A 27942-nucleotide genomic window follows, 5' to 3' on the forward strand; every position below is an offset into this window, starting at 1 on the left:
CTAGAAAGTTCATCATATCAAGATGTAGGCTGACATGTGTTTTCAGTTTGGCTTTGTTACACAATATCTAAATTATTACATTCATCAAGTTTCTCCTTAGCATTATGTAACTAAAAGTAAACAATGTGTCTAATTTGTAAAACATCCTCTCATGGCCCGAATGTTATTTGGGGATTGGAGGTGAGGGGAATGTAAGCTGTTAAAACAATGGCAATGACACCAAATGTGGCATTTGGATGTACACAGAACTCCACTTCCTGACACCTTGCTTTGTGTTTTTCACATGCCTTTTATGAGAGCTCCAACTTAAACAATTAATTACCCCATGAGATTTCAGGGCTTGGAAAAAACAAACAGTTCTGAATCCTAGAGACTGTTTACAATACACAGCTCTTGGTTCCTAGGGATGTGACATCTCCTGAGTTCCTACCCAGAGCCCCTCAGAGATGGGTTACTGCCCACTGGTGAGGTGAGAGGGAGAGAGAATTCAAACAGAAGATTTCAAATTAAACACAGCTGGCGTTTCCCAACACCTGTGCATTGATTTGTCTCCCAAGCTGGTGTCACAGAACATGTATTTTATAAAGACAATAGGAAGCAGAAAAAATTTTTTATCCAAAGTTAAAATCATAATAATGTCATAAATTGAAGTTACCTTTTAAATCACTATTTTGAAGATTCCACAGTTTTTTGTAAAGCTTTGGTGCAGTTTCCTAAACCAATAAAAATCAGGCACCCCCAGGGTATGTGTTAAAAAAACAGATTCCCTGCTCCAAAATCAGTATTTTCAACAAGGGCCCCAGGTGACTGCTGCACTGAAACAAGCCCAGGACACACTGGGTTCCTGAGATCCGCAATCTGTACCACATTCTGGATGAAAGGAGCATTCTACAAACCAAGGGTTCTCAGCTTCGGAATCATCTGGGAAGCTTTGTAAAATAACAGTGCCTGGATCCCACTCTCAGAGATTCTGATTAAGCTGGTCTGGGGCGCAGCCTGGACATCAGGATTTCTTAAAGCTCCCAAGTGATTCTAATGTGAGCCAAGGTTGAGAATCATTGTTATAAACACTTCCTGAGCAACTAACTGACGAATTACTCTGCCTAAAATACTTGCTATCGAATTTATTAACACTGCGGAAAAAATACTAAAAGAATGCTTTTCATTTGTTTCCAATTAGCAAGATTCTAGAAGGAAACTAGCAGTTCCTAAAATTAAGTTGGCATTAAAAACCAAAAATGTGAACCAAAGCAAATGGATAAATTAAAAGATAATCTATGGTTCAGTATAAGAAAGTATGACTAGATGGATGGCTAGAAGGAAGGCAGGAAAGGAGGGAAGCAGACTAATTAATCAGAGGACAATTACTGCCCACAATATATATTTTTTAAATCCTAAAAATCAGTAAGAAAGGTACAAATAACATAATGGAAAAATTAGCAAAAGGAATCAACAAAAGGCATTTTACAGAAAAGGAAACCCCAATGGCCAATAAACATATGAAAAGGTGCTCAATCTTATTATAATCGGGGAATTGCAAATTAAAACCACAGTAAAATATGATGTTATTACCTCCTAAATTGGAAAAATTAAAATAGAAAGTCTGCTCATTCCAAATTTTGGTAGGTCACTGAAAGGCACAGACTCTCACACTCCCACTGCTACTACAGTGCAGGCTGGCACAACTACTGCGGAAAATAACTTGGCACTGTCTGGAAAAGCAGACAAGGCACACATCCTACACCGAGCAATTCCACTTTTAGGTATGGGCCTTCATCTAGAGAAACACTTTATATGGTCACCAGCAGACGTGACCAGCGTTCACAGCAACATCGTTCATAATAATGAAAGAAGGAAAAAGAAAAGAATGCCTATCAACAGAATGAATGATACATAATTTATGCACCAGTAGATTAACTCTGCTTCAGATGGCAAATCTCTCCAACTGATCTGTAGGGTCAGTACAATCCCTATCAAAATCCCAAAGGTTTTTTTTTTTTTTTGGTAGAAATTGACAAGCTGATCCTAAAATTCATATGGAAATGCAAAGGACCCAGAAGAGCCAAAACAATTCTGAAAAAGAAGAACAAAGTTAAAAGACTTATACTACCTAGTTTCAAAACTTACCATAAAGCTATAGTAATCAAGTGTGGTACTGGCATAAGGACATACCTATAGATCTATGGAATAGAATTGAGAGTTCAGAAATAAACCCTTACTTTTATGGCCAATTGACTTTTGACAAAGGTGTCAAAATAAGTCTTTTCAGCAAATGCTGCTGAGACAACTGGATATCCATATGGAAAAAAATAAACTTAGACACACCATACATACAAAAAAATAATTCAAAATGGACCATATAACCTAGATGTAAGAGCTAAAACTATAAAGCTTCTAGAATAAAACATAGGAAGAAATTCTCACAACCCTGAGTTATGCAAAGAGTTCCTAGATACAACTCCAAAAGCATGAGCCAAAAAGGAGAAAACTGATAAACTGGACTTCATTAAAATTAAAAACTCCTAGGGCTTCCCTGGCGGTGCAGTGGTTGAGAGTCTGCCTGCTGATGCAGGGGACACGGGTTCGTGCCCCGGTCCGGGAAGATCCCACATGCCGCAGAGCGGCTGGGCCCGTGAGCCATGGCCGCTGAGCCTGCGCGTCTGGAGCCTGTGCTCTGCAACGGGAGAGGCCACAACAGTGAGAGGCCCATGTACCACAAAAAAAAAAAAAAAAAAATTAAACTCCTACACTTCCAAAGATACCATTATGAAAATGAAAAGACAAGCCACAGACTAGGAGAAAATACAAGTAGATCATGTATTTGATAAAGAACTCGTATCAAGGATAAAGAATTACTACAACTCAACAAGAAGACAAACAACCTGATTTTTTAAATGGGCAAGTCTTGAATAGACAGTTCACTAAAGAAGATATAAAAATGGCCAATAAACATATGAAAAGATGCTCAACATCATTAGTCAGTAGGGATATGCAAATTAAAACCACGATGAGGTACCACTTCACACCCACTCAGATGGCTATAATCAAAAAGATGGTCAATAACGAAACAAGTGATCGAAAAGATATAGAGGAACTGGAACCCTCATACATTGCTGGTGGGAATGCAAATGGTGCAGCCATTTTGGAAAGCAATTGGGCCGTTCCTCAAAAAGTTAAACATAAACTTACCATATGACTTAGCAATTCCACTTCTAGGAATCTATCCAAGAAAAATGAAAATATACATCCATACAAAGACTTGTTTGCAATTGTGAACAGCGGCATTACTCATAATGGCCAGAGTGGAAACAACTTAAATGTCTATCAACTTGTTAATGGATAAGTAAAATGTGGTTATGCATGCAGTGGTATACTATGCAGCAGAAAAATGGTACAGAGTACTGATATTACAACATGGATGAACCGCAAAAACACGGTAAGTCAAAGAAGCCAGATGCGAAAGAGTATATAATGAGTGACCCCACGTACATGAGACGTCAGGAACGGCAAATTCATAGAGTCAGAAAGCAGATCGGTGGTTTTTCTAAGGCTGAAAGTGGCAGCAGGGTTTGAGTGCTAACAGGCTTGAGGAAATTTGGGCAGGGGGTGGGGCGGGGGCGGGGGGTGGGCAGTGGCTATGAAAATGTTCTAAAACTGGATTGTGTAATCGCTGGGCAACTCTGTAAACTTACTAAAAACATCACTGAATTGTACATTTACAATGGTGGATTGTAGGATATGTAAAATATCCTCAATAAAGCTGAAAAAACAAAGTAAAACCTTACTGCAGAGCAAATAAGGGAAACTGCTCATTTCTCCATGTACCTTGACTAGCTTTTTTGGATAAAGAAGGCAGTCTTTAAAGTATTGCAAGTCAAACAGTTACTATTAGCTAGATGTGGAGTTAATTAAACAGTTTCATGATTATTTTCTTTGGGAAGACATGAATCAAATCTCCTCCAGATGTCAAACTCTTAGAAGTCACAGTTCTATACCACAATACTCTATGGAGAGATGTTGCCAACAAAAATATTTTGAAGAAGCTCTTGTTAGTTTAGATATTCTCTCACTTGAGCCACTCAGCAAGCAGCCTCCATCACATGCCTGCAGGATGAGAGAAATCTTCTTCAGAGTATTTGCTTTGTCAACTAACAACAGTGATGGAAGGGAAAAGGGCTTGGGTTTGCCTCTGTCATGAACACCAAAAACATAGCACCTGCCATACAAAGTGTCATCTTAAAAGACTTCAAGTGCCCAGTGTAAAGACTCCCAGAGCAAGAAAACAAATGTCACATTCCCATGACAATAAACAAGGATGAAATCTTGTCCTTCTGAACTAAAATGGCTGTTCAGAAATTCTCTATTAACTCTGCTCTGAAAAGCATAATGCTTACGTTACTCCTTTTACCGTGTACTTCTGAGCGTGTTTTGACAAGACGGGATGATCTTAAGAGTCAAGAAACAGAATAAGCTGTTTTCCCTGTGGAACTTGCTCTTGAGATCCAAGAGCTGTCATGGATTAACAAATTCATCAACAAAGAGGATTCAACAAACATACCTCTCTTAACACTGTATATACATTTTCTTTGTCACATCATTATGCAGAACATGACCCCAAAATGCATATATCAGGGACACACAACCATTAGTTCCAAAGATACAAAGCAATTTGGTCAAGGAAACCCAAAAGACAGTTGATCAATCTTTAGTCTACACAAATCATAAATGTGTCAGGTGATGTAACAGGGCCAATGAACTGCACAACCCAGGGGGGACATCAGTAATTCTGTAACCTAGGGTGAATTTCCTGGAACTGCACAGTGCACAACCTATGCAGCTGCACATGGTGGCCCTGGGATTAGCCATCTCATAAAAACACTGATTCATAATTATGGCCTTTCACAGGAAGTACGTGAAAATAGAACAGATGAAAAAATTAGGGTAAGACCCTGAAGGCAGGCCTCTGAAGACCTTAATTATCCACAAAGGAGTTTTACAAAGGAAATTCTGGGGAGAAAAAAAAAAAAATCACTCGACCTGACCTGGATGACTATTTTTAGAGCCTTCACTTTCTGGTCCGAGGCCCAGGCGTCCTTCAGCGACTGGTTGAGCTCTTCTATGCGGTTCACATAATCCTGTTGAGTCAAATTCAACAGCTCCTTTTGGGATCCCTGTGGGCAGAAAAGTAGAAAGATACAGGCACAGAAGAAAAAACATTGTTGGACTCCCCCCTCGCCCCCATGAACAATACTGAGTATTAGCTGAGTTTTGGTCTCTTAAGTTCCCCTCATATCCTGACCAGGATTGATAGTTCTGTCTTGTAATCAAAGAGGTTCTTTGAGTTTTCTGCAAAGATGGCTAGAGGGCAGTGATTGAAAAACTGGCCTTGAACACAAGTCAGACCTGAGCCCATTCCCAGCTGAGCCACATTCTAACCATATGATTCTTGGTGAGCTGCTTTCCTCCCTGAGTCTCTTCTGTGAACAGTGATAACAGGACTCACCTTATTCAGCAAATAGTTATTGGGGGGTATTGTGTGCCAGGCAAGTATGGTATACCAGATGCCCCAGATACAAAGGTGAGCAAAAAGACATTGTTTCAGCACTAATGGAGTTTAAGGTACAGAGGACAAGATGGACATTAATACAAACTGAGACAAATGCTCAGGGAAACAATTCTACAAAGACACATATCATAGTTCTCTGAATCTGAGGTGCCCGTTTTAAGAAGCACAACTGTTTTATGTACCACTAAGGAAGAAAAAGTGCCGATCACGGACATGCACCAATTGAGAGACACAGTCCAATTTCAGGGATATTCAAATGTTGGGGGAAAGGTTCATCTCAGAATGGACTCTAGAATGGTGGTCAAGAATGGTTTCCTGGAGCAAGTGGTGCTTGAGACAAACTCTCAGTGGTGTACAGGCGTTAACTAGGCAATGGAGGGTTGTTAACTAGACCAGGGAGAGAGCATGCAGGACAGAGAGCAGACCCAGCAAAAACCCACGGCAGAAGAGGGCAAGGCCATCACATGGATGAAATATTATAACATATGTAAAGACCTGGCACCACCCGGCACACAGTACATGCTCACTAATCCTTGCCTACTGCTAAGATGCTGATTGCACAGCTCACAGGAGTGAGGGTCATGCTAACCCACGTGAGGAGAGCAGGAACCAAATCTTTTTTATATGAATGTTGCCTGGAATCCAAAGTAAAGAACTCTTTTTTTTTTTAATTGAAGTATAGTTAATTTACAATGTTGTGTTAGTTTCTGATGTATAACAAAGTAATTCAGTTATACATATATATATATATATATACTCTTTTTCATATTCTTTTCCACTATAGTTTATTACAAGATATTGAGAATAGTTTCCTGTGCTATACGGTAGGTCCTTGCTGTTTTTCTATTTTATATATAGCAGTGTGTATATGTTAACCCCAAACTCCTAATTTATCCTCCTGCCCCTTCCCCTTTTGTAACCGTAAGTTTGTTTTCTATGTCTGGAGCCTGCTTCTATTTTGTAAATAAGTTCATTTGTATCATATTTTAGATTCCACATATAAGTGATATCATATGATATTTGTCTTTCTCTGAATTACTTCACTTAGTATGATAATCTCTAGGTCCATCCATGTTGCTGCAAATGGCATTATTTAATTCTTTTTTATGGCTGAGTAATATGCCATTGTATAAATACACCACATTGTCATTATCCATTCATCTGTTGGACATTTAAGTTGCTTCCATGCCTTGGCTTTTGTAAATAGTGCTGCTATGAACACTGGGGTGAATGTACCTTTTAGAGTTAGAGTTTTCTCTGGCTATATGCCCAGGAGTGGGATTGCTGGAAGAACTCTTTATTAAAGGAATACAAGTAGGAGGTTCAGTAAGTCTGAACTGGTCACTTGAACTGTGAGACAGGATCCTCCCTGCCCCTCTGCTGTAGGAAGAGCCACGTGACTAGTTTGGGCAAATGGGTGGTAAATAGAGTGGCATGTGTCCCCTTTGGGCTGAGGCAGTGAAAAGTGACCCTTTCTTCAGCTCTGCTGTGACAACCCTGGAGCCATATGTTGAGATGGCAGCACCACAAGATGGTGGTATGTCTGTCACCTACACTGGACGAGTAATGTGAGGAAGAAATAAACCTCTGTTATATTAAGCCACTGAGATACGGGGGTTCATTTGTTATCACAGCACAACCTAGTCTTATCCTGACTAATATGCTATGTTAACCTGGAAGCCATGGGGCAGCCATGTGCTCCTGTGAGCGGGGGAAGCAAGGAAACCAGTCTGCAGGAAAAAAAAAAAAAAAAAAGGAGAACTAGAAAGAGTCTGGAGGCCACACAGAAGCAAGAGACACAGAGGACAGCTGCTGGGGTTCTGGGTGGTTTTTCAGTTCCTGGTTCCAGGCCACTGTGCCTTTGGGTTCAGGGTAGTGCCCCAGTATCCTTCAATACAGTCCTTATTTTCCATGTAAGCCAGCTCAAGTGACTTTCAGATACTCAACAGACAAAAGAGCTTTGATAAAAACCCTTAGCAATTCCCTTCCTACCAGCCAAGGTTGACTGATGACATGCAGACTGAGGCTCTCGGGCGCCCCAATTCAAAATATGTCATTTCTGAATTGGAAAATAAAATATTGGACTATTAGACTCTGCTGAGCACCTAACAACTCTGGTCTTAGAGCTGGAAGGACCCTGAAACTGGGGCAAGATGCAGGACAGAGCAATGGCAACTGCCATTATAGGGACCTCTGTGGATTTCAAAGCATTCCCATTCAGCCTACACAACTGCATTCTTTATCCCCATTTTACAGATGAGGAAATGGGTACAGGAAGATGAATGCCCAAGGGCACCCCATTAATAAGCGGTCAAGCTAAGGCCTCTAGACTCATAATGGTGATGGTGACAGCAGCTAACATTTGCAAAGCACGTACCATGTGCTGGGTGCTGGTCTAAGCACTTCATATACATTAACTCATGTAATCCCCTGTAATCACCCTAAGAGGCAGGTACTAGGTAGCACCCCCACTTTACAGATGAGTAAACTGAGGCACAGAGCTCAAGCTCTTAAGCACCTTGTCCCAAACTACAGAATTACCAAACAGTAGAGCCAGGATTCAAACCCAGGCAGTCTGGCTCCTGAGTTTGCCCTCTTAACCCCCATGGTATGCTGCCTCTCTAAATGATACTCCAGAGGATGCAAATTCACCGCCTCCAGGGGCCAGGCTAGTAATGTTTATGGGTGAACTGGGCCAGGGAGGACCATGCAACCTGGACAGTACACACCCAGGTTAAATGCAAGAATGTGAGCCCACAGTTAGGTGGAATTTAAGAGAAGTCAGAAATCTGGATTTATATGTTAAATTTACTAATTTTTATGAGTTGGCAAGATTCATGTTCTTTAAAAGCACGTGCAGGCTAATTGAAAGAGTTCAGCAGCTGAGCGACCATGCATGGCCTCTGCAGCAGGCATGACTGTTTTATACTATACGAGGCGGCTTCCCGGGAGATGGCTACCGTTGGCTTTCACAGTTAGACCTTGTCCCCAGACACCCGGGGTTTGCTCAAGCATCACGGTGAGAAAAACGCCTTCAGAAAACCAGCCCAAGGAAGGCTCCTGTGAGCTTGGCCAGCCGCGCCACTGGCATCTCTCCCTCGATCGGTTGGTGCCTCAGGAGGACTGAACACAATGAGCAGCTCGAGAATTAATCAGAGACCAGCCACCGAGACCGACCTCACCTGGCAGAGACACGGGAAGCCCCGCCCCTCCCTGGATTCAACAACTGACTTGCTCACCTCCTCAAAATCATCCAGCTCCTCCAGCCTGGTCCGAACCTTCTCCGACATTGCGGATATGGCAGTCCCAGCTTTGCCTAAACAGAAGGGATTCATGTCACACAGGTGGCTTTCCTCTGTCACCAATACCCCCAAAGGAAGGCATCTTTCACTCTACACTTCATCATGAATAAAGAGGCTGGGGAACAACTTCATTACAGAAAACTCCCTGAGATTTTGGAAGCAACTTCCTTACGTAACCAAAGTTTCATCAGAAACATTTCTGCTTAGGAGCTGCCCGTGGGAGTGCAGTGGGCCTGCCTCAAAAAGGTTCTGCGACATCTGATATTTACAAACTTTTCACTGAATCATTTGTTTATTCCTAAAGAAAGGCGGTCCAGATAAGGATGCCAAAAATCCGTCATTTAATTGTTTTCCACAAACAAAAGGCCCTCTCAGGCTCATATTCACAGTGCAGAACTGTGGTACTAACAACTAACAAAACAACAATCCCACTGTCTGTCCAGAGGTGGAAACACTAGGGCTTCAAAGCCGTCTCTTCAAGCAAACAGGACTAGTGAGCCTCCTTCCATCATCCATCAGCACAACTCTTCCCATCAGCAGGGACTGGCGGGGAGAGAAGGAAAGGACTCCGGGCCACAGGCCGGTCACAGGACAGGGCTCTCTGGCCAGCTGGCTGCTGCCCTCTAGAGCCTCCTGTTTCAGAACCCTTTCTCCATCTTAAGGGTGTTTCTGTTCTAGACCAGAGGTTTCCTTGCTCCTGCCTACCGAACTCGCTCTCAGGAGCTAAAGTTTACTCTTTTAAGGCACTGCTTTCTTAGCTCTGGCGTTAACGCACAGATTTGTCTGGGATCAGCTGAGAGCATGGTACAATTATTCAATTACTAACAACTACTAAAATTAAGGAGTTTCCAAATAATTTGAATTTTTTTACCTTACTTCTACTTTTCCCTTCACTTTGAAATATAGTACAGAACATGCATATATGTACATTTTAACAGATAATTATAAAACCTTTGTAGCCACCACCCAGATTGTACACTGTCTTGCTTCTTTCATTCACCACTGACTTTGGTTCATGAAGTTTACCCCTGTCATCGCATAAAGCTCACACATTTTCACCACTGTTTAGCATTTTCCACTGTGTGACTACATCACAGTTTATTTCTTATTCTACCGTCAGTGGATCCTTGGGTTGTATCCTGCTTGGGGTTACTATGAACAATATGCTATAAACATTTCTGTGCATGTCTCCTGGTTCATATATGCATGCATTTCTTCAGGGTAGTTTCTCAAACTTTTACAGGAATCACTTAAGGATGTGTTAACATGCAGATTCTGATTTTTACTAGGTCTGGCAGGGCCTGAGACTCTGCATTTCTAATGAGCCCCCGGTGACGTCAATGCTGCTGGTCCTTGGACCACACTTTAAGAAACATGGATTTGGGCAGAGCTGAAAAAATGCATTCTATAAAAGGCCACATATAAGTATTTTAGGTTTTGTGAGTCACACAGTCTCTGTCACAACTACTCAACTGCCATTACAGCACAAAAGCAGCCACAGACAATACGTAAACAAACGGCACGGCTGTGTTCCAATAGGACTATTTACAAAATCAAACAGTGGGCCAGATTTGGCCTCCAGGATACAGTTTGCCGATTTCTGATCTAGGGTATATCCTACTAGTGGAACTGCTAGGTCAAAGGGTTGGCCCATCTTCAATTGGAACAGATAATGCAAAAGTGCTTTACACAGCGGTTGTGTCATTTTACACTCCCGTCAGCAGCACATGAGCGTTCCTGTTGCTCTACATTCTCACCAGCAAGCGGTATTGTCACTTTCTGACCTCTCCAAACTGGTAGATAGGCAATGCTGTGATTTACTTTTTTATGGTTTGGGGTCAAAGTTATGCCCATAACAAAGGTGCTCCGACTCTCTTGATTTCTAGTGTGCTGCCCCAACCCGCAGAGAACGAGGAGAGCTGCAGCTGCCATACCAGCGATTTGCACATAAACCACGGCTGTGCTCCTCTGCACCCCAGTGATATAGCATCTAAGACAGTGGCTTCATAATCACCCAGGAGCTTTAAAAATGGAATTCCTGCAGCCCCTTCCTCAAGATTAATTCAATAAGTGGAGTGGGGCCCAGTGGTCTGTATTTTTATGAAATATATATATATACACACATATATATATATTCCTCAAGTGACTCTGCTGAACAGCTAGTTTGAGACACCTTGGTCCAGACTGTGTCTTGGCACAAGAAATTGAGAACCGCCGTATTCAGGGACCAGTGGCTGATAAGACTGAGTGTGTGACTCCCCTCACCAGTGCATCTGTGTTTTCACAAGGGATAATGACTTAAGGCAAAAGAAAGGATCTGTAAAAAGGAGAATGTCAACCATTTCCCAGCCAGTGAGGAGGCACATAGATGGGAGACTACTGCTCTGTAATCCCAAAGTCAAGCACTGAGTTTCTGTTTTCTTCCTAGTAAACTCTTTGGTCTTTTTTTTTTTCATTCGTCATCTACTATGTATTTTGATTCTACTAAGTCTATACATAATCTAGGAAATAATAGCTTCAATTGAATTAAACATCAGGATTGGATGTTTTTTTCCTTTGGAAAATTATATTAAAGGTAATGGGAGAATTCCCCATCAAAACAGTAACAACAGCAAAAACTCACCTTTTTCAGATCCCATAAAAAGATTCTGCAGAGGCAAAAAATACATGTTAATATTTTTTAAAACTTACTGGACCCTGTGACAAAAACTTTACTTATTGTTCAAGCAGCACTAAGACAACATGATCCACCGTTTTCCAACAAAGCCACTTATTTATCTAAATGAAAAACAGAAATATTTATTCAAAGGAGGAAAACACAGCTCACTAGAAACTACTAGAGATTCAAATTTCTACTCATTTCAGGACTCTCCAAATGAGCCCAAAAAAAGCAAAATTTTGAGACAATGGTGGCAATGTGAAAGCATTTAGCTTACTCTAAATCAGGGTTTCACAACCTCGGCAATATTGACGTTATGGGCTGGAAAATTCTGTTGTGAGCGGCTGTCCTGTGCACTGTAGGATGTTTAGCACCATCCCTGGCCTCTACCCACTAGATGCCAGTAGCATCCCACAGCTGTAACAACCAAAACCGTCTTCAGGCATTGCCACATGTCCCCTGGGGAGTAAAATTACTCCTGGTTGAGAATCTCGGCTTTATATTAAATCAGGGCAATCAGAAAACAGTAAGAAAAAGAATTAAATCGTCCAGCAATTCTGCTTAACAAGTATAGACTCTGGGAGAAGGGAGCAGAACCTTCCTAGTCGCTACTGAGTTCACCCCTTCCTCCCTGCTCACAGCCCCGATTTTTGATGGGTGCACTGTGTACAGCCCATGACTACCTTCAAGACAAATGTAACTGGACATGTTGAGGGGACTCCAGGAAGCGTTCTTTTTTTTGGCCGCACCACTCGTCATGTGGGATCTTAGTTTCCCGACCAGGGATCAAACCCGAGCCCCCACCCCCACCCCCGCGCAGTGGAAGCGTGGAATCTTAACCACTGGACCACCAGGGAAGGCCCAAGGAAGTGTTCTTGAATGAGAGAGGGTGCATCCCACTTTCCCTTTTCCGCCTTCTAACAACGTGGACATGAGGTCACACTGAACATGACAGAGCAGCAAGACAGAAAGAGCTGGGTCCCTGATGACTTTGGAGCTGCCACATAGTCCTGGACTATCTGCCTCTAGACTTCTTTCCAGTATGAAGAGAGACGAACATCTCTCTTCTTTAGGGAGGGCTTCAGTCACAAGCTAGACCTTGACGACGTAAGCATTAACCTGCTTTCCCCGGCTGAGCAACTTGCAGAGTACAAGGTAAGCCCCGGGCACTAGCCAACAACCTGACCTAGTGAGTGCCACCCAAAGAAGCAGTGAACTCCCAGCCCTGGCAGAAAACCCACCAGTGGGACTCCCTGAGCAACAGTAAGAAGTTAACCTTCTTCAGGGTGGCACTCTCTTCCCCTCGTAACTCTCTCCTCCCCCAGAGACACGACTCTGCGGCTCCAGTTCACTGTCTGAACTGTGCCTGATCCCCGATTCTTAACACATTTTTTGAGGAACGCATTAGCACGTTTTCTCCCAACTAACATTGACATAATAACTGAAACTTACAGAACGTCGGCGTTGGGGCAACATAACTGTGATACTGTGATTTATAAGAAGAAATATATGTTTAGTCTTTGTCCCAATTCCAGGCACAAAGCTCCTAACCCTTGGAATGTCCCAGGTGAGAGAACAATCCAGGAGTCTTCTGTTCTTTTTAGGAAGCACTCTCCTGTGATTTTCGGAAGCACCTAAGGATGGAGGCTGGTTGTCAGGGGAACCAACCACATGATTAGAGGGTGGGAACTTTCAGTCCCACCTCCCCGATTTCTGGGGAGGAGAGAGGGGCTGGAGGTTGAATCAATCACCAGTGGCCAATGATTTAATCAATCATATCTATGTAACGAAGCCTCCATAAAAACCCGAAAGGAAGGGGTTCAGGGACCTTCCGGGTTGGTGAATCAGAAGACATCCACATGCTGCCGTGCTAGACCCCAAACTCCATGGAAACAGATGCTCCTTTGTTCAGGACCTCATCCTAGGTATCTCTTCATCTAGTTACTGGTTTATAACCTTTAATATCCTTTGTAATATACCAGTAGTCTAGTCAGTTCTGTGAGCCACTCTAGCAAATTAATTGAACCCAAAGAGGTGGTCATGGGAAATGCTGATTTATAGCTAGTTGGCCAGAAGCCAGGTAACAACCTGGACTTTTTGTGTGTGTGTGTGTGGTACACGGGCCTCTCACTGTTGTGGCCTCTCCCACTGTGGAGCACAGGCTCCGGACGCGCAGGCTCAGCGGCCATGGCTCACGGGCCTAGCCGCTCCGCGGCATGTGGGATCTTCCCGGACCGGGGCACGAACCCGCGTCCCCTGCATCGGCAGGCAGACTCTCAACCACTGTGCCACCAGGGAGGCCCACCTGGACTTCTGATTAGCATCTGATGTGGGGCCTGAGCCCTTAAGCTGTGGGAGCTGGTGCTCTCTCCAGGGAGACAATGTCAGAATTGAGTGGACTGATAGGACACCCCACTGGTGACAAAGAACTGCTTGGTGTGGGGGGAGCGAACCTACACACTGGAATCGGGTGCAGAATCGTAATAACAAAAAAAAACTACGAAATCTGAAGTAGACACTGGGAAAAAGTATATTGGTACTCACAATAGAGAGCTTTTCCGTGGTAGTATACCGAGCAAGGATTTCTCCTCGTTTGCTGGCCCAAGGCTCAAAATCTGATCCTACAATGGAGTTATCATCTCTGTCACGTTTCCTTCTGGAGTTGTCCTAAGAAAAGGCAAGACAATCTCTTCAGCAGCAATTTTTAAATCTTTTAAAAAAGTATAAGCAATCATGGTGATGACAGATGATAACACAGTATTGTATAAGTGAAATTGCTAAGACAGTACAACTTAAATGTTCTCACCAGAAAAAGGGTAAGTATGTAAGGTAATGTATGAGTTAACTCAATGGAGGGAATCCTTTCACAATGTATATGTGTATCAAAGCATCACATTGCACACTTTAAATATCTTACAATTTTGTCAATTATACCTCAGTAAAGCTTAAAAAAAAAGTATGAGAAGGCAGACAATCCCTCGCTGTAGAATGTAACAGATCTATCGAAAGGTTTACTATGATAAAAAAATTTCACGCCAATTCACCACAGATGGACAATAAACCTATCAAAAGATGCTCAAACTCATTAAGAATCAAGGAAAGGCAAACTGAAAGAGATCACTTTTCAACAATCAGAATGGCAAGATTTAAAATGACTGATAGGGCTTCCCTGGTGGCGCAGTGGTTGAGAGTCCGCCTGTGCCCCGGTCCGGGAAGATCCCACATGCCGCGGAGCGGCTAGGCCCATGAGCCATGGCTGCTGAGCCTGCACGTCCGGAGCCTGTGCTCCGCAACAGGAGAGGCCACAGCAGTGAGAGGCCCGCGTACCGCAAGAAAAATAAATAAATAAAAATAAAATAATATAAAATAAAATAAAATGACTGATAGTAGCCAGGTTGGCAAGGATGCAGGGCACAGGCACTCCAAAATACTGCTATGCTGATGGGAGTGTAAATTGGTGAACCCTTTCTGGAGAACAATCTGGCAGTACCCATCAAAACCTTATGTATATGGGGACTTCCCTGGCGGTCCAGTGATAAGAGACTTTGCCTTCCAATGCAGGGGGTGTGGGTTTGATCCCTGGTCGGGGAGCTAGGATCCCACGCCTCAGGGCCAAAACACCAAAGCATAGAACAGAAGCAATATTGTAACAAATTCAATAAAGACTTTGAAAATGGTCCGCATAAAAAAAAAAAACTTTATGTATATGTTACCTTAACCCAGTAATGAACTCCTAGGAAGTTACCCTGCAGAAATCCTTGCACATAGGCACCAAGATCTATGTATGTTCAAGGACAAATGCGCCACTACCTATACCAACAAACACCACACACGGTCTATGTGTCCATCATGGCAATTTAAATCATGTCCCTGGGAATTCCCTGGCGGTCCAGTGGTTAGGACTCTGGGCTTTCACTGCCAAGGACCCGAGTTCAATCCCTGGTCGGGGAACTAAGATTCCCACAAGTCGAGCAGTGCAGCCAAAAAAAAACCCCAAATCATGTCCTGTTCCTTACCATACAATGCAGCTGTTCAAAATAAGAAGGTTGTTCTCTAAGTACTAATATAGAAAGTTCTCCAAGACATATTGTCAAGTTAAAAAAAAAAAAGTATACACGTTAAAAAAAAAAAAAAAAGTAAATAGCTGTGTGCAATGCCAGCAAAGAATGATGGTGGATTCTGAAGTCAGACTGCCCAGGCTTGAATTCCAGCTTGCATGTCACTTAACATCTCTGCTCCTCTGTGTGGACCTCTTTAAATGAAGCTTAGGCAGTATGAGAACTACACTTGGAATGCACCTGGAAAATACCTGCTACGCAGTTAGCTGATACTCTTATGACTGCTGTTGTTGTTACTTATATGTGAGTATGTATGTAAATGTTCAGAAATTGTTGTCATAAATATCTATGAAAATACAAAGAAAAAGTTGAAGAATATACATTACACTGATAACAATAATGCCCTCCAGAGTGCAGAACAGAATGAGAGCTGGTCAACTGGACTCCTCTGTAATGTTTGATTTTTTACATGAAAAATTAGTAAATTAGTTATGTGATTACATAAAAATAAATCCAAAATAAAGGGTATGAAAAGAGTGAAATGAAAATAAAGAATTTTAAAATGCTTTAAAACGAAAGAAGAAGAAGAAGCAGGTTCCAGGATCTACATGCTATGCAGTGTCACTGAGTCTGGATTATCTGAATTGTTACAACCCGAGTGCACTGCGTATTACTTGTTCAATGAAAATCCCCAACCCTGCACCCACAGGACTGACCATAGCTAGGAGCATTACCGTGGTAGCCGCCAGGGCTGCAGGGTCAGCAGAGGCCGCAAACATGGAGAGGGGGTCGGTCCCATCCAGGACGCTGCTCAGTGGGTCCACCACGGAGCTGGAGGATGAAGAGGACGTGGAAGAAGTGCTTCCTTTCCGGCTCACTTTCTTTGTCTTTGACTCTGTGACCTGTGGGGAAAATCTGTGGAGGTAAAATGGTAGTCTCCTATGACTTTTCCCAATGAAACACGCAAATGGGTTTTCCCTTGTGCCGTTACGAACTGACCATTCCTTTGCAGCAGGGACACTTATTTTTGTGACAAACTGACATGACTCGGAATCCCAGCTGTCGAGGAAGGGAAGGTGAGAAATTGGGGTTAGGAAGGGAGAGACAGGGTCTTTGAGATTTAGAAGGTGATGCTATAAGTGAATTCTTACAGGGCCTTCTTACTCAAAGTGTGGTCTCTGGACAAGCCGCGTGCACATCACCTGCCAGCTCATAAATCTGTAGACCCCCGAGCCCCACCCCGGACCCAGTGCAGCAGAATTTGCATCTTGCAGCAATGGTCTAGGTGGGGTAACGAACCAGCATACGGAAGATCCCAGAGTCGTCATTCTCGAAGACGGTCTCAGTGGCTCTGCGCGGCCAGCTCATCATCACAGTGAGTGCCCAACTCCTCCCTTTCGGGAGAACTGTGTATGTGTTAAGAAGCAGGCGGGGGTGTTGGGGTGTGAAGCCATGTTCTTGTTCCACTGCCCCCAACCCTCCCCAACTTCAGAGGACCAGACCGTGGTGAAGCCCTGAGCCGAGAGGATCCAACCAGAGCCAGAGTCTGTCTGCTGAAGGTTTAGGATCAACATCCAGAAGGGCTAGTTAGGCTCCACTCCTTTTTAAATGAGGAGGCTATAAAAACCCGGAACAATTCTTCAGAGAGAGAGAGGATGTAACAGCATGAAGGAGAGAGGGCGTCGGATAAAAGAGAATTTGGCCTCTGTCCCCGGTTCCTGGAAAGGAGACTCCAAGTCCCTGGAGCATCAGTCATTCATGAGCCCCTCAGTCACACCTGAGTTTATGCTGATGCGAGGATGCTGAAAGACCAAACATGTGATTAGAGGGCTCGGACTTTCAGCCAGGCGATAACCCTCACTGTAGAATATAACAGATCTGTCTAAAGGTTTACTATGATAAAAAATTTTCAGGCTACTTCACCACAGATGGACAATAAACCTATCAAAAGATGAAAGAGATCTCACTTCAGCAGAGGGGAGGGAAGCTGGAGATCAAGTTCAATCATGTGGCCAAGGAATCGATCAATCATGTGTGTCATAAAACCCCAATAAGAAGTTTGGACCCCAAAGCTCAGTGGAGCTTCCCAGTTGAACACATGATGCGCTGGGAGGTGATGCACACCCTGACTCCACAGGCAGAGGACAAGGAAGCTCTGCATTTGGGACCCTCCCCCTTGCCCTATATGTCTCTTAACTTGGCTGGTCCTCATGTGCATCCTTTATAATAAAAATATAAGCATAAGTATTTCACTTTTCTGAGTTTTGTGAGTTGTTCTAGTAAATTATCAAACCTGAGGGACGTCGCCAGAAACCCTTAGATTTGTAGCCAGTTGGTCAGAAGTGCAGGTGGCCTGGGGACCCCCAAGTTTACAGCTGGAGTCTGAAGCTAGGGCAGTTTTATTGAAGACCATGCCCTACACCTGTGGAGTCTGACACTAATCCTAGGTAACTTGAAGTGCCTCCCACTGGTGCATGTCTGTTGTTCCTGTCTGCCTGGCCTCCATTGCTCCATCTCCCAGCCTCAACAGTCCACATTTTCTTTGGGAAGGCAGCCTTGCCTGACTTTCAGCTCTTAAAGGCCTGGTGGAGTGAACTCTGCTCCTGGCTCCCAGGGTGGGCAGGAGCCCCAACCCAACCAATCAGCATATTCTACACCCCAGTCACCAGGGTTGGTTCAGGGAAGGACACATAACCCAACTGGGCAAACAGAAAATGCAGAGAAGACACTCTCCCTGCTCTTGGGTTTGAGTTCCTGAGATTGGAACCAACTCACTGGTGGGTCAGCCGCAGCCACTCGAGCCCGTGGGGATTTGAGGGGCCCTGGGACACTGAAGCTTGGTCTTGTGACCTCCTGCTTTATGTAATCACCTGTGTGTTCTCAGGTTCTCTGCCATTCAGAAACGTCACGTCCTCAGTGTCTAGTGGCATCTGTCAACCTCGTCCCACCCATGATGACAACACGTAGCTTCTATTACTTGTTAATAAAAAAGTGCTAACTCAGATGAGACAATCTATGACTCTTGCTTGCCTTTTGTTTTGTTTTTTAAATAAACTCACAGATAGACTAAGATGCTATTCAGGACAGCACCTTACATTAGTAATTAGAGTGATCTTAATATTCCAAATAGGCAAATTAAGAAGTATTTTGTTTACACCTCCAAATCAGGAACAACGGCATCCCATATGCACGATCGCCTCACTAATATGAGAAAGGGAATAAAAATGATGGTGGGGGAGACCAACATCACAAAACAAATGGGGCAGAGAACAAACTGGTTCATTTGAATATGCAAAAGCACCTACCACTGGCAAAATGAGAAAGACCCAGGAATACTGTCTATAATTCTATGGAATAAGAATGTCACAGAGGGACCCTCGACAAAACTTACAGTTATGGGTTTCAGTGGGTGATAGTCCCCAAATTCCAGCGGTACAGCCTCCAACCGGCATGATGCAAACTCAGCCTTGTAGTTCCTGTTCCTGGAATGCCTGGTAAACAGCAAAACCCAGAAACCAATTAGCTGGAGATGCATACACACTAACAACTTTTTGCTGAGACTTCCTCATTGATGAGACAGTTTACAGTGGAACAGTATTTTTACCAAGACCAATAAGAAGTGGTAAATTAAAAAAAACATTTCTTTTTAAATCAGTTTGAAGGTATAAGGAGCTGCCGAGGCAAACAAGACCTGCGAGGACAGACGCCAGAACAAAGGGAAGCTCACTGAAGTGAAGCCAACTTTCTTGCCCAGCTATCTCTCACAGAGCATTTTGATTCTTGACATGGGACAAGAGCCAGGCAGAGGGCAGCTGCTAGGGTGCAGAGTAGCCAAAGAAGCTTTAAGGAAAACTCACAGGGCTGTAGAGATAAACTAGGGTTCAGGGCTATGGAGACAGCCAGGGCTTGAAGGAAGAGATTCTGAAGAGAAGGCAGTGCAGAGAAGTGAGAGATTCGGTCCTGGTTTCCCCTCAAAGTATTCTCCAGTTAAGCTGTGGAAGAGCAAGAGGAATAAGCCAAGTAGATGAAGAGCAGAGAGTTTTCATCAGTCTTGCGGAGGCTTAACAAGTGAAGGGATTAGTGAGAAGGAACATAAAAGGGGAGAGATCACCCACATTGAAGCATGGAGAGGAAAAAAGATGAAAAGCACAGAAGAGTGCATAAGAGACATGAAGAAAGGTCTAACACACATACGATCTGAATTCCAAAGAAGAGAGGAGGAACAGGCAGAGCAGTATTTGAAGAGATAATAGCTAAAAACTTTCCCCAACTAAAGAAAGACACTGATTCGCAGATTCAAGAAACGCTTGTGCCCCAAGCAAGATCAGTACAGAAACAAAACAAAAAACAACCATACTTAGGGCCTTCATAGTAAAATGGCTGAAAACTATAAAGAGAGGATTTCTTAAAAGGAATAAAGATATGTTATTTTCAAAGGACAACAGTAAAGATTATTATCTCAGCACAGAAATGAGAGCCACAAGACAAAGGAATGATACCTTTAAAGTACTGTAAGAAAATAATTCCCAACCAAGAATTCTAGACCTAGTGAAACTACTCTGTGAACATTAGGGCAAAAGAAAGAAGTTTCCAGTCAAAGAAAAAGGAGAACAGCAGCAGCAGCAGCAGAATCACACCTTAATTTTTTTTTTAAATGCTGAAAGTAGAAGGAAAATGATCCCAGCTGAAAGCAAAAAATATATGCTAACATGTATATATACATATATATATATGCACATATATGTGTACATATGCATATATACTATATATATACTAAAGAGCATACAAAAGATAAAGGTGTAGGTAAAACTAAATATCGACTACAAAAAATAACTTCTTACGGTGTTTAAAATATATATAGAATTAAAATGCATGAGAACTAGAACATAAAAGGCAGGAGAGGTGCTACGATCTGAATGTGTGTCTCCCTAAAATTCACAGGTTGAAATCCTAACCCACAAAAGGTATTAGTAGGTGGAGCCTTTGAGAGGTGCTTACATCTTGAGGGTACAGCCCTCATGAATGGGATTAGTACCCTTATAAAAGAGGCTCCAGAGAGCTCCCTAGCCCCTTCCACCATGTGAAGACACAGTGAGAAGGTGCTGGCTGTGAGCCAGGAAGAGTGCCTTCACCTGACCATGCTGCTGCCATGATCCTAGAGTTCCAGCCTCCAGAACTGTGAGAAATTAAATTTTGTTGTTGATAAGTAAACCAGTCTGGGGGGCCTCCCTGGTGGTCCAGTGGATAAGACTCTGTGCTCCCAATGCAGGGGGCATAGGTTCAATCCCTGGTTGGGGAACTAAGATCCCACATGCCATACAGCACAACCAAAAAAAAAAAAAAAAAAAAGGAAAACCAGTCTGTGGTATTTCATTACAGCAGCCCAAACAAATTCAGACAGAAAATTGGTACCCGGAGCGGAGTGCTAGTATAACAAATATGGAAGCAGCTTTGGAACTGGATAATGGGTAGAGGCTGGAGAAGTTCTGAAGGATGTGCTAGAAAAAGCCACTACCGTGGATGGACTGATTATCCAGTGATTATTGTGAGGGCTCAGAAAGAAGAGAGGAAAGCTGCAGAGAAAGCCTCAACCTAAGTGGGGGTAAACAGAATGTTGGTAGAACCGCAGAAGGTAAAGGTCATCCTGATGAGGCCTCATACAGAAGGAGGAACACGCTTTTGGACGATGGAGGCAAGCAATCCTTGTTATAAAGTAGCGAAGAGCCTGGCTGAATTAGTCCGTGTCCTGGTGTTTTGTGGAAGGCAGAACTTGTGAGCCATGAAATTTGGATATTTGGCTGAAGAAATTTCTAAACAAAGTGTTGAAGGTGCAGCTTGGCTTCTCTTGAATGCTTACAGTAAAATTCAAGAGGAGAGGAATGACTTAAAGACAAAATGGCTGACCAAACAGCAAACAGGCTTAAAAACCTGGAAAACTTTCAGTTTCAAAGAGCACAGGAAGCTGGCCCCTTTGTTTCCTTGGCCTCCAGATGCCTTGAATTCATCCCTTCCACGCCCCCCCATTCCCACGCCCATTCTCAGCTCCTTGACTTCATTAATATGTGTATGAACCCCAAATCTAATTGTGCCGTGCAATTAATCAGCTTTACTCAATAAGCCCCACCTACTCAGACATCTAACACAGTACAAAAGAACTGAGAGCCCATGTAATTTCGCTTCCATCCCTTTCTAAATAAATTTCGCTTCGAGTGTAGGAAAGGAGAAAAGCTAGTTAACAATATAGACCGGCCTCTACTTGTTTTTTGTTTTTAAAGGAAAACCCCTACCACAATACACTGCCTAGTCCCTTTGGGTTACGTTTACTAAATATATACTGTCTGCATCTTCCAAAAATATTTCAGTTGAATTCATTTATGAAATATTCTTCCAAACTCCTTTTAATATGCTACCAGCCAATCCCTGATTTATAAAACAAACAAAACCCCAAAGAATAAATTGGAAGTCTAGTCATCAACAGCCATAATGGAGTTTAAAAAATCAACTTATACTTTTCCTCCTTTCAGATCACTCTTAACTTTATCAATAGAATTTTGAAAAGTTAATTTAATAGAATGAGTAGAAATGTAATCTGACCTGAAATTCAACTGCAAATGTGTTGTTCATCGCCATAATAATTATTAACGAATCAACAGCTAAAAAAAGGATAGTATCAAAAGAGCAGTATGACTTGATACACAACAACCAAGGATCAGTTCTCATTTATTATGTGCTTATTACTGTTGGGGCCCACAGCGGGCCACCCCCAAATATGGCATAGTGATTATCTTGAATTAAAGTTACTTAAGAAACTTAAGGAAGAGCTGATGTAGAGGGACACTCTGACCCTCCTCTCTGTCTCCCTGAAGGCAGGAAATAAGTCTCCCCTGTGAAAGGTGCCCACTTGCATCTGGAGGTAGAAGGACACCCTTGTCGCCAGAGATGGGGACTCAGGGCCAAGAAGCCTATATAAACAAACCTTGTTATTTCTTTAATACCACAAGCCTGCTGTTTAGATTCTTCACTAATTAAGCACCCAAAGCCCAACTTTCTCTGTTCTGTCAATTCCTCACAAATCTAGTTTCTTTGTCTAAAAAGTATAAAAGCTGCCTGCTTCAGCCACTTCTTAGGTCCTGTATCTATGAGACCTCCAGAACACACAAATTAAAATTTGTTTCTTTTTCTCCCATTAATTTACCTTGTGTCAATTTTATTATTGGTCCAGCCACAAGAACTCAAGAGAGTAGGAGGGGGAATTTCCTCTCCCTGACACTATATACCAGGATACAGGACAAGCCCTTTACCTCTATTTCCTATGAGGTAGGTACTATGATTATGCCCATTTCTCAGATGGAGAAGCTGAGGCTGTTGGTAACTTGTGAGAGGTTAGCAAGTGATACAGACAGATGCAAACCGAGGCAGGCTGCCTCTAGGATTCAGTAGTTCTACAGATCATCTATAGGTCAACTTGAGAATTTGAAAAAGCAATTGTCTTTTCTTTTTTTTTTAAGGACTGAGCTTTGAAATGATTTTTTTTTTTTAAGTGTGAGGGGAGGGAATTCTTTGGGGAAAAAATACTTGTTCTGGACAAACCTTTAAAAAACAAAAGGGAAGGAAACATTTACCCTTGCCGTAAGTCCATGTCAAGTTGCTATTTCGATTTTTCAACCATTTCTTCCATTATTTCCTCAAATTTGCTCTCAGTTCCCTAGTGTTTCCTATAGGTTGAGATGTTAAAAGCATTTTCTTCAATGCCTGGGTCTTTGGTAAGGCTAACAGTGACCTCTAGTGGGCATTTTCTCAAAAAGCCTAACTCTTCTTCCCGCCAACATAGCTGGTAAGCTGGTAAAAATACCCCCAACTCCCAGCAATGCGAAAGGGTGGTCTGGCTCCTTGGCAGCTGCCACAGAAAAAAGGCCAACATTTCATACCTCCACTCCTAGCTTGGTCTGGCCTCTGGCTACTCCAAGTGTGAGTCACAGATCACCAACAAGAGCATCACCTGGGGAGTAGTGAAATACCCCTACAGAATCAGGGTCTGCATTTCTCCAAAATCCCCAGGTGACTGATATGCACATTAAAGGTTGACACTGCCCTATTTTTAAATTATTTACATTGGGTAACATGAATGTGTAGAAATCCTACTACCAGTTACCAAATTAATCTCCTTATACTGGAAATACCGAAATCCAATAACTGCTTTTTAATTCTCAAGTGATTTTTTTTTTTGGATTTGCAAATACAGTTTATTTTACAGAAATTCAACATTATAAACAGCAGGCACCTCCCAGCCCCCCACCCCCCTCCCCCCACCCGTACCACTGGGTGCAGACCATGCTATGCAGAGTGAGCAGTGATGCAGCCCTACTGCTTTGGAGGGAGATTCGAGAGCGATGGAACCTGCCTGCACCACGGCCTGCCTGCCCCACACACGCACGCGCCTGCCCGCCTCACAGGCCACCAGAGTCTGTCTGGGCCCAGCCCGCGCTGGACCAGTTAAATGGATCCAGCACAGGTCTCCAATTCCTTCATGTCGTCGTCTTCCTCTTCTTTCTTCTTGGTGGGTTTTGATGGTACGGATATAGACGGAACATTTGGTAGAGGGACTGTTTCCGGTCCACTGATTTCCAGCAAATTCTTGTCTAGTTCCTCCTGTTCTAGTTTTTCTAATTCTGCCATGAGCTCATCCTCGTCAAACTCTTCTCCAAACCCTACAGGTTTTGAAATAGCTGTTGAAATCTCTTCTGCAAGTTCCTGCTGGTCAGCAATGTCCTGCATTAACTCATCAACTTTATCGATGTCCATGTTGTCGTGGGCAGCCTTCATGGCTTTGGTGGCATAGCCCATGTTCTTGAGCACCTCGGTGTTGGTGTTAGCATTCTCCAGGGCCTCTCACTGGAACTCGCTGGTTGACAGTGTGCCCTCGATCTGTGCCAGCTGCTTTTCATACCTCTTCTTGCGCTTCAGTGCCTGGAGGGCAGCGCGCTTGTTTTTGGTGCCATGCTTCTTGGCGGCTGTCAGCTCCTGCTCGATCTTCTTCTCCAGGAATTCCTGTTTCTTACTTAGCATCTCCTCCATGTCCCGAAGCCTCTGGATGGCCTCCTGGGGGGTCGGGCCGCCCCTGCCCTCAAGTGACTTTTTAATTACTAATGACATAATCTGGCAACACAGTTTTTTATCTCCCAATCACAATATACTCCCCCTCCCCAATAGAGTCTTAAAATGATGTAGAAATTCTGACTCCAAAGAATGGTATTTTTAACAGTGCTATGACCATAGGACTGAACAGGAAATGTAATCCACAGTGCACTGGACATCTCACAGGTGAGGTCAGTAATAACAAAAGGTGTGGGTGAGAAGAGGCATGCTGGGGAGACCCATGACAACACAGCAGGACTCAGGAACCTTGCTACCCAGGAATCTTAACCCAGGACCTAGACTGTAGGGCCACATGACAATAATGATTAAGATCAGAGGTTTGGGACTTCCCTGGTGGTTCAGTGGTTAAGAATCCGCTTGCCAATGCAGGGGACACGGGTTCGATCCCTGGTCTGGGAAGATCCCACATACTGCAGAATAACTAAGCTTGTGCACCATAACTACTGAGCCTGTGCTCTAGAGCCCATGAGCCACAACTACTGAGCCCGTGCACTGCAACTACTGAAGCCCGCGTGCAGCAACAAAGACCCAACGCAGCCAAAAAAAAAAAAAAAGATCACAGGTTTGAGTTCCAAACCTCAGTGCTCCTTGCAGGCTATAAAGCTAAATGAACTGCTTCATCTTTCTGTCTCCACTTTCTTATCTGAAAAATGGGTTTTTTAGGAGATGAGATGTTGCACGTTCAGCACTTAGCACAGTGCCTGGCACAAGATAAAGGCTCGATAAATGTCAAATTTAATGACAGAAACACGTTTCTCCTCTGAGGGCCTCCTCAGTCTCCTCATTCATTCCATAAATATTACTCAGCACCTACTATCTGCCAAGCTCCATGCCAGGCTCTGGAGATACAATGATGGTTAAAACTCAGCCCCTTTAACTTAAGAAGCATCAAGTCTAGTGGGCAAACTTAAAGATGAACACATGCTACCACAGACAGAAGTGTTTAGAGCACAGCCAGACTAGGAACTGTGGAGACCCTAGATGCTAAACGGCTAACGGCACCTCTCTCTGTAAAGTATACCAAAGGTAAAAATGCACTGGGATTAAACAGCATCTTCCTGGATCTTCTGATTACAAAATTCCAGCCAGATAAGTGCATTGAAGCTATATGTTTTGGTATATAAGCCTTAGTGATTTCCTAAAAGGGGTTTTGCATGACTAGGTCAAAGAAAACTCAAGGCAGGTCATATAAGAACTCACCGGCATCCAATCCTGATTTAGCATACCGAGACTTTTGAAGGAAGACTCTTAAAGAGTTAGACATGTGAAGGGAACAAGAGAAAGACCGCTGTTTATCAAGCATAAAATCAGAAGTATGTATCTGATTATTTCTAAGGTCCAGGGCTGTATATTTTTTCATTTGCTCACTCACTCACTCATTCAATGTAAACCACTTTGCATCATTTGCAGAGAAAGATCAGAAAATAATCTCCCTTTCTCACGTGCCCAAATAATTCCACTACTACCATCACATCTTGCTCCGGTTCTTCACACACCCGTAGAAGCAGCTGGAGCCTGAAGCGCCAATCACTCCTAGCTACTCCAGCCACAAGAGGCCGACAGGCCCAGCCGCCTTGGAACGCGCCATTAGCTTCTTCTTGATGACCTCCTACTCATCCTCCAAAACCCAATTTAAGGCTCTTCCTCTCTCAAACCTTCCCCAAGCCGCCAGGTGTGCCTAATCCCCAATGCCTTCTTTGGATATCCTTCTATTCAGAAACTTATCTGCTCCACTAAACTGTCAGCTCCTTGATGCCAAGGAGTACGTCTGAGGGTTGTGTATCCTGAATGCCCAGTGCAGGGCCCTGCACAGAGTAGGAGGAATGGCAGCCATTTCACAGATGAGAAAAGCAAGTCTCCTCTAGATGAGCCCAGTCATTCAGAAAACTGCCAGGTCTTCCGAGTCGTCCAGACCAGAGCTGAGCCCACCATTTTCTGCAGCCAGCTCCCCCAGAACCCGCGCCAACTTCTGGGAAAGCGGAGGCCGGGGAACTTGAGCTTTTTTTAGGGAATGAATGGAGAGGGTGGCGTGGAAGGAGCGGGGAGAGGTAGCGGAGGAGGGGACCAAGATCCCACCCGTCCGGCTTCAGGGAGGGCTTCTGAACCCGGGTAGCGGCCGGGGATCTGTGGTCAAGACCACCAGGAGATGGGGTGGGAGACTCCACCAAACCCAACAGAAAGCAGTTCACACACTCCCTCGCAGAGACACACACCGAGACAGAGACAGAATCCCAGAAACAACCAAGGACACCACCTCCCTTAAGCCCAGCCGCCGCTTCCTTCTTACCAAGGAAAGACCGCCATCTTCCCAGTCACATGACCGCTACTTCTGGCACCGCCAGCCCAATTCGCCCTTCCAGACCACGCCCCTCCAGGGGGCCATGTTTGTAAGGGGCGGAGGCCCCTCCCCGCAGGGTCAGGGCCGCCATGTTTGTGAGGGGCGGGGCGCCCTCCCGCAAGGCACGGGCCTTGCCGCTCGGGCGGCCATGATTAAGAAGGGCACCGCAGGCCTTGTGGCTGCTGGTGCCGCAGCGCAGACATGATGAGCTGGCACTTGCGGCAGGTGGCCGCCTGGCCAGCCGGCGCCCTCTGGAGGCGGTGAAGAATCCAGACACCTGCAGAGAGAAGACGCTAACCGCGGCTGGGGTGGGAACAGCGTCCAGCCTGCGCGTGCTTTTGCGGCTAATTAGCAGTTTGGCTGGGTAAGCCACGCCCCCTCTGCAGGACACTGCGCCCACCTCCGTGCCCCGGGGAATTTAGGCACTTACCGTACCCACCTCCCAGGACTAACAACCTGAGTCTCTAAGGGCTGCCGTAGATCCAAATGGGACAGCTTTCGACTGGAACTAAACTAACTGGAGAAATCGGGGTCAGCATTTCACCCCACTTGGCGAAGCCGTACGTTTCTATGAAGGTGGATGTCCGTTTCCACTACAGAACTTCCGTGCTCTAGTCTAGTTTTCTCTGATTAAAAAAAAAAAAAATCACAGGATATTTTACTAAATGGTTGCCATAGTAAGCATGTGTCACGCCCTGTGCTGAGCACTTTGCGTTCACTCTTCATTTACTCCCCACTGCAAACCTCTGAAATTACGGCAACCGGGATTTGACCTGACTCCAGACCTGACTACTAGTTTAACAAGGGAGATCTAACGGGGGTGACTGTTGGTTAACAGTTGGTTAATCACAAGGCATCTGATC

At 44.0% G+C, this 27942-nt stretch overlaps 1 protein-coding gene and 1 pseudogene across 3 annotated transcripts in view; both read right to left on the reverse strand.

Moving 5' to 3' along the window:
- The window catches only part of VPS35L (VPS35 endosomal protein sorting factor like), a 129402-nt gene extending 102319 nt beyond the window's left edge, over window positions 1-27083 (reverse strand). For 2 of the 3 annotated variants that reach the window (XM_030847144.2, XM_060285774.2), the window contains exons 1-7: window positions 27029-27083; window positions 18977-19076; window positions 16320-16487; window positions 14072-14194; window positions 11492-11516; window positions 8806-8882; window positions 5043-5171 (exon numbers count right to left, since the gene is read on the reverse strand). In XM_030847144.2, coding sequence (XP_030703004.1) covers window positions 5043-5171; window positions 8806-8882; window positions 11492-11516; window positions 14072-14194; window positions 16320-16487; window positions 18977-19076; window positions 27029-27045 — 639 coding nt within the window. In that variant the 5' untranslated portion in view covers window positions 27046-27083. Of the gene's footprint in view, window positions 1-5042; window positions 5172-8805; window positions 8883-11491; window positions 11517-14071; window positions 14195-16319; window positions 16488-18976; window positions 19077-19442; window positions 19561-27028 lie in introns of those variants that run through there. The other variant, XM_060285773.2, reaches the window with a different exon arrangement.
- On the reverse strand, window positions 23907-25171 carry LOC115847380 (charged multivesicular body protein 4b pseudogene; annotated as a pseudogene).
- Window positions 27084-27942: the final 859 nt, after the last annotated feature.

This window comes from Globicephala melas, chromosome 15 (assembly GCF_963455315.2).
Source record: "Globicephala melas chromosome 15, mGloMel1.2, whole genome shotgun sequence".
NCBI lineage: Eukaryota > Metazoa > Chordata > Mammalia > Artiodactyla > Delphinidae > Globicephala > Globicephala melas.